General features: G+C 33.6%; 2 protein-coding genes across 2 annotated transcripts; one reads left to right on the plus strand and one right to left on the minus strand.

Moving 5' to 3' along the window:
- Positions 1-388: 388 nt before the first annotated feature.
- Positions 389-1,492, plus strand: LOC105633627 (Putative methyltransferase family protein). The gene has a single exon (XM_037639866.2). It carries the CDS (start codon positions 458-460, stop codon positions 1,283-1,285), a length of 828 nt encoding a protein of 275 aa, XP_037495794.1. The 5' UTR covers positions 389-457; the 3' UTR covers positions 1,286-1,492.
- A 308-nt stretch (positions 1,493-1,800) lies between these two features.
- On the minus strand, positions 1,801-12,314 carry EMB2754 (Vacuolar sorting protein 39). The gene is made up of 12 exons (XM_012216252.4): positions 11,566-12,314; positions 11,193-11,404; positions 9,810-9,941; positions 9,557-9,700; positions 9,160-9,272; positions 8,197-8,632; positions 7,238-7,567; positions 6,587-6,808; positions 6,190-6,432; positions 5,445-5,891; positions 4,986-5,084; positions 1,801-2,315 (listed from the first exon to the last, which is right to left on the minus strand). The coding sequence occupies exons 1-12, from the start codon at positions 11,990-11,992 to the stop codon at positions 2,115-2,117; spliced, it is 3,006 nt and encodes a 1,001-aa protein (XP_012071642.1). The 5' UTR covers positions 11,993-12,314; the 3' UTR covers positions 1,801-2,114.
- Between the last annotated feature and the right edge of the window lie 2,039 nt (positions 12,315-14,353).

Consider the following 14,353-nt stretch of genomic DNA (forward strand, 5'->3'; position numbering starts at 1 on the left):
TTTTATTTGATATCAAAGTTTTCTAACTTATATTTTTAATTTTATTTAATAAATATATTTAAAAATATTACATATAAAAATTCAGTTGAACCATATTGAATCCAGTCGAACCCTCCAATTCATTGAATCCCTATCTTTATCGGTTCATTAACCGATCCGGTTCTCAGGACACTGGTTTAAACATTTAATTGCAAAATTTTTCGTTTGGGCACCAAATTAGAAAATTTTTAAAATTGAGACACCAAATTTATAATTAATCCTTTTTTTAATCCAATACAAATTTTTTTTTTTTTTTAAAGTAGCATATCCAACCGCCAGATTTTTAACTTTTTACTTTTAAGTTAATTAGAGGTGACGGACACTTCTTACTGTTTTAAAACGTTAAAAAGCCTTTCAACGCCCTAGCTAGCGCAGCGACTATTTACCAACATTTGAAGCAAACCTGCATTGACGGCGCATGGCACCTACTCAACAGCAACAAGAAGATGATGAAGACGATATAGATCCAGTCAAGCTTCTTCTACCAGAGGATGATTTTGAATTAGATAATGGAAACAGATCCAATACGCTGCAACATGTAACAGCCAATCAACACCATTATATCGGTTCGATCGAGTCAACGATAGTGATCAGGCAACTCCCGTCCCAAGGCCTCTCCTTCCAGCTCTGGCCAGCAGCCACCACTCTCGTTACTCTCCTTGACCGTCACGGCTCCAATTCTGCCACTACCGAACTCTCTCCTATTATCGGATCCTTCTCATCTAATGGTCCACTCAATGTCATAGAGCTCGGCTCCGGCACTGGCCTTGTCGGGATTGCAGCGGCTGCAACACTTGGTGCTAATGTTACAGTCACCGACCTACCTCACGTGATTCCTAACCTTCAATTCAACGTGGACGCCAATGCTAATACGGTGGCGCTTCAAGGCGGAAGAGTCAATGTGGCCGCTCTGAGGTGGGGAGAAGACGGTGGCGGTGATGTGGAGATTATAGGGAGAGATTTTGATGTTGTATTAGCATCGGATGTGGTTTATCATGATCACCTATACGAGCCTTTGCTTCATACGCTGCGTTTGCTAATGGGCGCAGGCGAGGAAAAGAAAAAGAAAATGGTGTTTGTTATGGCTCATTTGAGGAGGTGGAAAAAGGAGTCTGTCTTCTTCAAAAGAGCAAAGAAATGGTTTGATGTTGAGACCATTTACGTGGACAATCCATCCCAAGGGTCCAGAATTGGAGTTGTGGTTTACAAATTTGCTAACAAGGGTCAAAGTTTTCATGCTGGGTAACGCAATAGAACGTGACCAGATTGTTTTTAAGAAGTGGGAAGGAAAAATTGAATGGTTGTTTCTACTTTCATGTTTTGCATTTGTTTTGTGAAATTGTAGGGTTGATGGCTTCGCACGTCGGTTTCGAATTGATTAGGGTCGAAAAAACACAGAATTATAACCCGTTTAAATGGGTGACAGTGATATATAAATTTAATTTTAATTCCATATGACGCTCATTTCATCCCATTTTATTTACATGATATTAAAATTTTAATTAATAAAAATTATTTTACCTTTTTTTACTTTTAATTCATTCAAGAGATCAATAGAAGTTCCTCATTTCACAAAGGATCATAAAGGTTACAAAAAAAAAAATAAATCTTACAAACATTTTAAACATTAAAATAATATGCAATTATATTTTTATCCTTAAATAAGTAATGTTACTGGGCTATGACCAATTTGGATGCCCTAAGAAATTCCGTGTCAAAAAAGGAGGCGGTTTATAGCAACTATAATTCCATCACCATCGCTAAAGAAAATATTTCACTAACATACAACAAAAAATCAAACTGTTGTATCAGACTGGGACACTGAAAACACCCTCATTATATAAACAGTAGAAGCAAAATGAATCCCACAACTCAATGGAATGCATTGCGATCTACATGCATCACTACTATCTACAAACCAGTAAAACATCATTCTCTGCCAAAAATGAAACCACCGATCCTATTACGAAAACATTTGGGAATACAGACAAGTGTCGTAATCACAGTAAGCTGCGTGCAAAGAAAAACTTGACCTTCTCAATCAAAAGTAGGTGGGAGAACAGTTGACTACTGAATCATCTTTTTCTTAGAGGTGAGCCTTTAGCCACAGCTTTCATACTCTGAGAGTCCCTAAAGCAAACAAAGTGAACAAGCGATTTCCCATTGGGATAAACTGCGAAAACACTCGTTCCAATTTTCTTGTTGCAAAGAGAGCACATACTATCACTGCTTATCTTCACTACTGCTTTCCTTTGGTTGTAAAGTTCATCTTTCACCTGTTTCACATAATCATTTGTTTAGACAAGCAGAAGTTTAGATCATTAAGGAAGAAATGTTACTGTACAGATTTGATAAAAGCTACAAGCTTGCATTATAAAACAGTATTGGACTGAATACCAAAGTGATAAAATAAAATAAAAAAAAAACACCATTAAAATATGTAAAGGAAAAAAAAGAATAGAATACATAGGTAGGTGAACAATGAAAAATCAAGAGCATTTTAATGATCTACTATGTAAATTTATTCGATTTGATTTGATTTTAGATAATGCACCTATTGCATTCAACATTCTCATTAAGTTAGCTTAAGGGAAGCATAGCGCAAGTAGTAACACGCAAACTAGCACACCAACATAATACTCCTTTCGTCCTAAAAAGATAGTCTATCTTTCCTTTTTGGTTTGTCTCAAAATATAATCCATTTTCCTTTTTTGCATTATAGTTAATCCTTAAATTGTCTACTATACCCTTATTAAATTTTATCTTATTTTCAATAGCTCTCATTAATTCTTACTTATTATTCCAATATAATAATTGTTAAAGTGTTATTTAAGATGAACATAATAGAAAAATTATATGAAAAGAATTGTCCTTTAACCATAATAATTGCTATTTCTTAATTTATGTAAAAATAGAAAGTGGACTATCTTTTTGGGACGGAGAGATTATAACAGTATCTACCATGAAAGTGGTATATCAAATACACCTTTGGATATGTAGAGTGAGTTTACAAATTGTTCAACATATCTGTTGCAATTTTGCTCATTATTCTTAGGGCTCTAAACAGACTCTGAACTTAACAAATGGTGCGTGAAGGAGCTATAGTACTTGTTTGCAAGCTCAATAAACAATTTTTTGTGTTTCTTTGTTAAGATAAAAGAACAAGTGTCAAAACAAACATTAAGCTCATTTATATACAAGTAAACAAAAACATAGATGAGCTCAACTTGATTTTGTTTATCAGCAGGCTTGTTCTTGTTCTTTAGACCCCTATGGCCTTCATGTGGGTTATGCTATAAGAGAGCCCTAGGATCAATGTAGTCTTCTGCTTGTCCAGGCTCAAGCAGAGATCAAGCTGGCTTCAAGACTCCAAGCAAAACTTAGCTAGGTTCCTATTTACAACCCTAATTATGTTCTTTTGGGTGTAGAAGTGGATACGACAACGCTGAAGCATAATCTCCAAATAAAATTGGCATTTACAATACAAGATTAAGAAGATACTGATAAAATGGCACCTTCCAAGGTAGTTAAAAGTGACAGGTGCAATCAAAGTGACGTGCCCTGTTACCACCTAAGGTACAATCCACACCAAAATCACTAGCCTTGATGAAAGCACATGCCCACACACATACACATATACAAAATAGGAATAAGAATAAGAAGAAGAATAAGAAACAAGGGAACATGGAACAAATTGCTAGCAACTTCAATGGTTAAAAACATAAAGAAACAATTGAATAGGATTGTAAGCATAGAGAATAATGGTGCAAGAAACTCACTTTGATTAGATGTACTACTGTTACTACTGTAAAAATAAAAAATTAATAACCCTAGGTTAAGAGAAAACAATGTGTTTGGAAAGTCTACCTCTGGAAAAAGTTAACTAAAAGTACAATTTTGTAATTGAGAAGATACCCTAATTTTAAGTGGAATAGATTAATTGTTAATTTGTTATGTAAATAAAAGATTTGATGGCCTATTCTCAAGGAGGCGCAAGTCTCAAACACCTATAGCCTCATGTGAGGCACTCGCTTAAATGCAATAAGCGATGACCTGGTTGAATGTGTCTAGACTATAAATGATCCGAGCCAAGCTCTAGCAAACTCGAGCGCGGCTCAATGAGGATATACTCGAGCTCGGAAGTCTGAGCTTGAACTCAGCTTGTTTAAAAACAGCCAAGCTCGAGCTCGAGCTCGAGCTCAAGCTCAAAATCTATCAAACAAAAACATGTCATTTTGATGTAGGTTTAATTAATCTTGGCTTATTGAGCTAGCTTGCAAGCTCGAATCAGCTCGATAAAGTTAGCTCACAAGCCGGCTCGTGAGGGCAGCTCGATAAAGCTGGTTTGCACAAATGAATTGGGCTCCAGCTCAGCTTATTTATTAAACAAGCTCAATGAGCTTATTAGACAAGCTCGAGCAATCTTTTATACAGCCAAGCCTTGAGCGACTCACAAGCAGCTCGGTTTTTCTACAGCCCTAACATGCCCTGCCTTGTAGCTTAAAAAGTCCCATGGTACTTTCTTGTCATGCCTTAGCACATAGGTGTACTCCCCGTGCACTTTTGACTGTGCTACCTTCCTAAGTAAATACTAACTCTATTCCATAATACTTGTCACATTTAGAATTTCACGTCCCTTAAGAAAATCATTAAATTTGTCTAAGTTACAATAAATTATTGAATAAATTGCTATATTACCCTTAATTTAATACTAGTTATCTAAGAAAACTATTAAATTGAAGTAATAATTATTGATTATATATAAAGGGTAAACATGGAAAAAAAGTATTTATTACTCCTTGAAACCACGAATGTGACAAGTATTTTGGAACAAACTATTTTCTTAAATCTGACAAGTATTAGGGAATGGAGGTGGTAATAAGATATGATGTTTTGTACTAATGCATTCCCTGGTTGAACTTATTTATACATTAGAAAGTAGGTACCTGCAGGTTCTCACTCTGCCTCAGGCTCTTGATAACTGAGAGATTCCGGTATGCTTCACTGGATTTCCTCATAAGTGGTCCAAGAAAAGGAATCAAATTCTACAGAGGAAAAAAAAAAAAAAAACATACCATCAGAGTGGAGTTTTAGTTAATTTCTGATGCGCAGCAAAGCAAATTTCCAGAAATGAATAATAGATTTCATAACATAAATATATAAACACAGAAGCTTGTTAATCTACAAGAAGAAATAAAATGCAGAAATTAAAAAAAAAAAAATCTGACTTTAAATATCAAAAAGTTGGTGGTCTAGCTGGGGTAAGGGCACAAAATCATGATATAACACCTACACCAAGCCTCAAAGATGACTCATGCAATGCATTAATATAGATGATAAAATATACGAGAATAGAGCATAATTGATCTTTCCAATCAATCAGCGTCTCGCTGCATGCTAAATACCTGCAATTTTGTTTCTTTTGGTAAAAGTCTGAGGGCCTGAGCTCCATTGATTCTGTCCCACCTTCTGCTTAAAAGGTCAAGGACCTCATCGAGCATAATCATAGAACCTCCTTCCTCACTAAATTCATCTGTATCACCATCACTCCTGTCAGTGCCACTATGACTAAAACGCACATCCTCTGCACCCTCTATTGCAGCAATTTTCTTCGCCCCACGGCCTCCTTTAGCTTTAACTGAAGTTCCAGAACTAACTCTAGGAATACTTGTACTCTGAGAGGACACTATATTCGTAATTCGCTTTTCAAAGTTCTTGATTGTCTTCTGAGGATTCAGATAAATTTGCAGAAGAGTGAGGTAAATATTGCCAGAAGATTTAATAGATGGTTGATGAGCTGCAGACTCATAAACCCGGTCACAATAGGACAATGACAATTCAGGAACATGAAGCTGCATGAAGATAAACTTTTTTAACTCACACAGAGTAACAAAGAAATGAACAAATATAATCAAGATAAGACTAATTGCAAAAGAGAAGATATCTAGTGACAGATAAACTAAACAAACAGTTAAATTAAGCTTGATTAAAGAACTTAAGGCATTGTAAGTCCATCTTGCAATTTGTGATGATAAGGACATCCTAAGTTTCCCATATAAACAGGCCTTTAGCCTCGCATGATTCTCTCTTGTGATTGCTATCTCTCATTAAATCATCTTACTTAGCAGATTCATTTATACCAGAAAATACCTTGTGAACATAAAGAGATAATGCAAGCTCATGTTGGTTCATTTTCCCCAATAAGATTGCTCGCTCTTCATATAATGCATCCGCTGGAAGCCGTTTTAATAAAGCCTCAGGATTGTACCCCGAGATACTTTCTAAAGCAGACAATAATTTCTTCCTTGTTGGGGAATAAGCCTTTTCATCCCATTTCTGTTGAGCACTCAGGTCTGAGTACCAATCAAGTACTTCTGAGAGATAGATTTGTACCTGTAGCACAGAATAAATTAGTAAAAAATCATCAATTGCACAAATTAGCAGCACTACAATTGTATCTTGGGTCTTCCAGCACAATCTATTTCACCAGATCTCTTAGAATAAATAACAAAAATGGTAATGACAGTACTAGAGCAAGATTTTTCACCATTTCATTCTGCAGGTTTCCAGAGATCCCATTTTCATTCATTGCAAGCATGAGTTCTAGATATCTTCCCTGCATATTTGGAGCATGCTGCTTCAGATAAGAATTGACCAAGTCTGCAGGAATATTCCCAGAAAGAAAGAGCTCAATAGTTTGCGTTGGACAGCTTTCAAGAACAAGCATTGAGAACTCCAGGACAAGCATGGGGTCTGTCCCACAGAGAGGCTGCATAAGAAAATCCATAAAAAATGGTGGCTGTAAATCTAACCCATAAATCAAAATATAATCCATCTAAGCCAACAAGCCTTGAAGAGTCGTTGCAAAACCATAAATAAAAATTATTACCATAGTAGGTGGTTAAAAGGAATAGAAAAAGGAAATAAAATAAATGCTTAGACACCAATTTAAGACTGGAAAAAATCTGACACTGCTTAAATTTTGACTAACAAAATCAAATGCAAATAACAATAGTCTCCATAGTGCTTACACTGTTAGATGTCAATATCAAAATAACAGCAAATCTTGCTACAAAGCCACCATCAATTTCTAATTCTAAAATGAAAATTCAATCCATGCTTCTAGATGAGTTGCATTTTCACTAATAATAAGTTGAAAACAATAAATAAAAGATGCCTGACAAATGAGAATACCTACCTTAAGATATTCAATAATAGATTCAGGCTTGAACTTTGAGGTAAGCTCAACTTGCAGTTGGCTTGATTCCGACTCTTCAACCAGTTGATGCAAAAGTTTCAGAGCTTCTCGATGCATAGAGTTGCACTTATAAAGTTCCAATAAAGCAGTATAATGATTCTGCTTCTGAAGAATCTCCTCACATATCTTTAGGTCACAGTAGTTGAGACCTTTAAGTAATTCTAAAGCTGCTGAAGACTGTCCGGTAAGAAGAAGAGCTTGTAGTAGTGCCGTATCCAGTATAGCTGCCATTTCCCGAGCACCTGAATTAATGGAAATGTTACCACGCCCCTGAGTGACCATGGACAGCAGAACTAATTAGGCAAAAGTCAATTAACTAATCACACCAGAGATATTTTGTTCTAAAACAGAGCTTCAACTAGTTAAATTTAGGGGTGCAAATGAGCCAAGTCGAGCATTATCAAGCTCGTGTAAAGCTCATTAGCCTAAACAAGCTTAGTTGAGCTTAAAGTTTGTATTATAAATTTAATAATGCATAAATTTATTCAAAATTAACAGATAAATATTCTGAAATAATACATAAATTTTTATGATAAATACGTAAATTATCATTATTATACTATTGAAAATTATTTTTTTGGCAAATAATTTTTAGAAAGCATATTTATGCATAATGTAGGTAAATGCTATGTATGCTTGCAGAAGTACACAGAAAGGCAAAGAAAGCTCAAAAGCATTTATTTTCTCATTTTCTATGAAGTTTAAAGTCTAAACAATGTGTTTTGTCAAAACAAAGATGATTACAGAAAGCCTTGATTAAAGAAGTTCTTGTGAGTCCATGTCACAAACTTCCTACTATACACAGAATATATAGAACCAAAATCACCTGAAAACATGGGAAAAGGGGAAAAAAAAAAAAAGAGGAAGAAGAAGAAGAAAAAGAAGAAGAGTTTCTCTACCTTGCTGGATTTCTTAAACCTGCTAGAGTCATAAGGTCCAAAATTATCTCCCACAGCATCTAAAACAACTTCTTCTGTTCCCTCGGCAGTAGCCTTCTCAATTATACTGCATCTCTTTTTCTGCAAGAACTTAACAAGAGCCATAAGAGTATTATGGCTCATTTTTTTTGATTCAAGGGAAAAATGCTCATCAAAATCAGTTAACTGCGGTGGAAGTGAGGATTCCATATCATCTGACACTCCGGATGAAGCTCTTGAGAGATATGGGGCATCTGAAGAAATATCCATTAACTTTTCAGGTTCAAGAAGAATGGATGTTTTGGGTAAAACAATAGATGGATACAAAGAAAGCACATAGGTCATATCCACTTGGGACGCTAAAAAGTGTTCCATAGCCTCTTCATAGCTCCCATTATCAAAAAGATAGTGAGCATATCTGCAAAAAACAGACAAATTATATTGAATGCAAATGTATCATGAACAAATGTAAATGTGAAGTGCCAAAACAAAGGGTAGGCGTAATGAAACACGCATATTTAACAAAGATTTCATACACCACATTAGACAACTAAGTTATATTGCTCTGAACTTGCTAGAGTTAATGGTCACTGTTTAACACTCATGATCAAACATATAGTGCCGAATTAAATAGTCAATAACTCAGACGTGATCCTCAGGGAAGCATGTTGTTTCCTGCTGCCCCAAAATTTCAAATATCTTCAGAATCCCAAAACCCCCACTATTAAGATCGAAGGAGTAGGAACCCATATCAAGTAAATGTCAGGCAACTAAGTTCATAGACTAATAACATATTCATGATATAAGGAGTGATTATATGCAATATACTTCTATTAACTATCCTTCTGTGCTTACGTGCAAAATGAAAACCTTCCACAGAGAAAAAAATAAATTTAAAAATAGATGAGAATCATTTTTTAAAATAAAAAGGTTTAAAAGTCTTACCTTAAATGAATTGATCCCTCCTTTGCTGCTCGAAGGTTTGAGTCTTCAGGTGGAAGAAGCTTGCACAAGGATAAAGCTTCCTCAAAATTTCCTGATGCTGTTAACTGTACAATCTGCAGTACAACAGCAGCCCTAATCTTATTTTCCAAACTACAATATCGTTATCCTCTTCTAAATCCAGAATATGAAGGTTACAGTTAAAAGCCTAACTGTGTTACAGGGAAGGTCATAGCACCATGGCAAATAGACTATTCTAAGAAAATGTAATCTAATTTTGTGATTATTAGAAATCCAATTTAATACCCGTTCATCCACTTTAAGAAGAAGTTCTTGCACCTAAACTGCAAGCTCTAGCAGACATGATAAATATCAATTTTATAGAAAGCAAAAGCATTACCTGTGCACCAAGAGGAACAGGGAACAACCCATATACAGAATTGTCTAATGCAACAATTACTGCATTATTACTTTGAATAAGATGTCGAACATTTTGAAGAGCAATGGTTTGTATCAATGGATATGGAACTCGGAGAGAGCGAATCTGCAAAATCATTGAATTAAAATATCGATAATGCACAAATGCATAGTTTCTAATAGGCAAAGATCATGAAATTAAAAATGAAATCTTGTATACCAAATGATTAAGCTACCTCAACACGTCTTGGAAGCAGACCTATTGCATATGGCTTCTGAATGACAATGACAGAAGGAGCCTCTGACCAACAAATCCTCTCTGCTTGAAGAAGTTTGCCATTTTGGTCCACAAACACCCCAATGTTCTCCTAAGACAGCAGCAAAAACACATTTTTTTCTTGTTGCATGTCTTTTTAGATAATAGCATAAAATAATTAAATGACAAAAATTCGAGCAGACAACATGTGCAGTAGTTACATATTGAGTAAATTATTAAAACATGTAAATTTAGTAACTATCAAGCAAATATTTTCCATTCCATTCATTAATACAGTGATATAGAAAGAACAAAATTAGAGGCCTTCCATTTTAAGAGACTATATTATTAAAAGAATACTGAAAGTGCTTATTGCAATAGCCTTTTTTAGGACACTAGAATGTGCAGAACTTGGCCGTTCTGGAACTCATAAAATTGAACACCAAAATTTCAAATTGGCATTGCCACGAGACAGCCCTCCCAAGCAGGCACAGTCTATCAATAACCATACCGAGTATTCAAAGAAATAGACATATCCTAAATAACACAAAGAAGGCCATCTTCGAACCTAGATAGATCCTTAAAGATAGTGTATAAAAAAAAAAGATACAAGAAATTGAGAAGGTGAATTCAAAAACTAGCTCTATAAATCTAATATGTTTCTTTGTTATCCAAAATTACATGGTTTGCAACAAATGAATTCAATAAAATATTCCACGAAGACATGGATACTTGTAACTTTACACCAATCATGTCTGGAACATAGTTTTATGGAATCCAATATCTGAAACTCCTATATTTGGAGCTCAGTAATGAATATATTATATTTCAACTATTCTAATTTTGTAAAATTCACCATAATTGGAGAATTCCTATCAAAATTAATGCAATGTAATGATTGGATAAGTGGTGCTTTCTCTCCTCATTAAAGCTGCTCCCCCACCCCCCACGCCCCCCCCCCCCCCCCCCCCCCCAAAAACCGCCCCCAATTCCATATATAATATGAATTATTAAAATCCTAGATCTCAGCATTTGTAATGTATCAAACAGAAAAATGCCTTTACAACTGAATTTATTTAGAGATAAAATGAATTACTCAATCCCAAACATAGAGTAACATTCTAAAAAGTACTTGCTAGTTGATATGTATGTGAGCTTTAAACACATTAACCACCAGATGCATAAACCACAGAGGAGGATATTAACTCAAAGAAATGAAATAGTTATACTTTATCAGCAAAAGTATTTGATCAGAATTGTACATAATATACAAATACAAAAACAAAAAGTACAAAAATGCATTAAACAGTTAATTAATAAAGACATGGGATACAAAAACTAAAAAATATCAACAACGGAGTACCTTTCCAAGAAGAAGCTCTCCAGAAGGTAGAGAGACCACTAAAGGAGGGGCTAGTCTCCCAGAGGAAAATACCTCAGTCAATGCACCATTAATAGCATTCAATATCATGTATTCCTTTCTAATCCCTAAACATATATTTTCACCACACCAAGATATGGACTTCACAGTATCTGGAACACCAAAGTCCTTTACCTCCACAAATCCTCGTCCCCCTAAACAAAGACTAGAATTTTAGTTCACAGCTCGATACCAGGCATTGCAAGAATTTCAAAAACCATTATGGAAAATTAAAATGCATACCAATAAGAAAGCTTCGAGATAATAAGGAGATTGAATACACATAAATAACCAAGAACTGAATTCAGAGAATTACCATCGTGCCTGAAGATACTGACTCGCTTTTGCCTAGCAAAGCACAAAAACCCTCTTCTGTCATCCCATGAATAGACATTGGCGCCTTTTGCCTTAGTAATCACAGCTAACGTCTCCAAATGGGGAAGTCTATGAAATGCAATTGATTCAGAGAGCGATAAAAGCAACTCTCTTGATGCCAATACCTCCATTGATAATAAAGCCCTTTTTGAAAACCCATTCACAGTTCTCTCCAAAGCATAAGTTTCCTTCTTCAGCTCTTGAGCTTGTCCGTGATAATCTGACAGCGAAGATCGATCCGGACCATATATTCGAAGAGCCCCATCGGAGCAGCCAACGAGAAGCTTTGACCCGTACGATTCAACTGCATCAATTCTTGTCGGACACCCTCTTAGAAGCTCGAAGGAATCATACGCACTGTGCACCATTATTGCTATTTCAATTTCGACCTCAAATGCCTCCTCCTTCTACGATAATTTTCGATTTGATCTTCATTTTCTAAAGGGCGACTCTGGTTCCTGGGACGCAAATGATCACAGTTTCCGAGTGTATTGTGACTGTATCAAATCAATCAATTATCGTCAGAGTTTGAAGAAGAATTAAAATCCGAACATTCATAAAGCTAAAGGCCCCGCCATGTTAACCCCATCCTTGTAAGTACCATTTTGTTTCGGATGATTCATCAAAATTATTATAGTCACTATGTTTGAGATGGAGACCTGGAGAGGAAAGAGAGTAAGTGACAGAAAATAAGCAATAATTATACCATTTATTTTCTTTCCTTAGTTTTTCACCTTATATATTTAAATTGAAAAAAATATATATTATTTGAAAAAAAAATAAAGTTATTACAAATTTATATTTTTATACTTTTTTTTTATTTTTCACCTTATATTTGAAAATATTATTTAGAAAAAAAATAAAGTTAATAGAAATTTATATTTTTATCCTTTATAATATTTTTTACCTTATATTTGAAAATATTATTTAGAAAAAAATAAAATTAATACGAATTTATATTTTTATCATTTATATACGTATGGAATATAGATTAATTGTTACATAATTTGTTTAATTATACTCTTTCTGTCCCATGTATATAAACCTAGTTTGACTTCTACATAGATTGAGAAAAACTATTCAATCCTAAATATCCCTTTATAATATTAAATGATGATATCAATTGAAAATATGAATATACGTTAAATAGAGGTATATTAAAAAGTTAAATAATAAATTATATTTTAAAAAAGAAAGTAGGACTGCATTTTAGAACAGATAAAAAAGAAAAGTGAACATATATATATAGGAACGGAAGAAGTATTTAATTAATGAAAATTTAGAGAATTATTCGATGAGAATAATTATTTAAATAAAAGAAAATAAAGTCAGTGCCATGTAAAAAAACATAGATATTTTTGTCATTTTCCAAACTTTCCTTCATTATCCATTATTTTCTCTCCAATTTAAAGATTATAACTTTGTGTGGGCACAAAGAGAATTTATTTGTTATTTTGCTTCCTTCCATATTTGCCTTGACATTTCCATGCAAGGGTAATCACTTTTGCTACATATTTTCCATCTCAATTTTTCTTCCATCTCAACTTTGCTTCCTTCCAAAAAATACCTCTATCCAAACAAGCTGTAAGGAAAATACAAGACTACCCTTCAAAATATAAATTAGTCAATTAAAGAAGCAATATCTCAAAAAATGAAATTAAAAAAGGAAAGAAAAAAGCATTGAACCCCAAGGTTTTCAAATGCAGCTCGGTCATTCGACTGGTGAACGAAGAGGATCAACTAGGGTCAAACTGATATTTAAATTTTTTTTTTTTCAAAAGGATATTTAATTAAATTTTATATAAATAATTTAAAACTAAACATTTTCATTAAAAATCATTTTTATAAATTAAAATAAATTGATAATTGATTGATACCTCTATTAAAATAAAAAAATTACATTTGTTCAACTTCACTGTAATAATAGTTTAGCACAAAATGGGAATGGGATCTACTAATTCTACTTTAATGGCAATATTTGATCTTTTCATAAAAATTAAGTAAATGATTGAAATTCATCGATTTTTTTAAAAAAATGATACAATGTCTACATTGTGATTCTTAAATGTAAATATAAAATAATTACACCTAATAAATATGGATAAAATTGAAAAAAAAAATAATAATTAATATAATCTCAAAATCGTAAATGAGCACTTAAAATGAAATAAGAAAAAAATGTCTATTTATTGATGTTAACGTGGAATGTAGGGAGTATTATTTTTTAAAAAATAAATAGTAAAATGTTTTGAATAATAGTAATAATAATAATTTCTATGCTAATTATAATGTAAGATTTCACACATGCTAAATTTAATAAATATATTTTTTAACCTTTTAAAATAAAAGAGAGAGTATTGAATGGAATTATTTTTATAGATAAGCGATGTTTTGTAGAATATAGATCCGCAACACTCATGTAGAAACCTATAAAATAGAGAGAGAGAGCGAGAGAGAGAGAAAAAAAAAAGGAGAGCAAAAAGAGTACCTTAGGCTTCCAACCTTCCATGCTTAAGTTAGAAAAAGAATTATAAAGGATTGTGAAGGTAATTGAGAATTTTTTTTTTTTTTTTTTTTTTTTTTTTTTTTTTTTTTTTGTTGTTCCTTTGACGTAAGACGTTGAGGTTCCTTTTATAGGTTGTCGTTTAAGAGTACTGGTAATCAATATTTGACTAGCATTTGATTTTCTATATAGTCTGTATTGACTGTGGAATAGAACTTGCATAATA

Source organism: Jatropha curcas, chromosome 4 (assembly GCF_041381405.1).
Source record: "Jatropha curcas cultivar XTBG-Jc1 chromosome 4, XTBG_Jcur_1.0, whole genome shotgun sequence".
NCBI lineage: Eukaryota > Viridiplantae > Streptophyta > Magnoliopsida > Malpighiales > Euphorbiaceae > Jatropha > Jatropha curcas.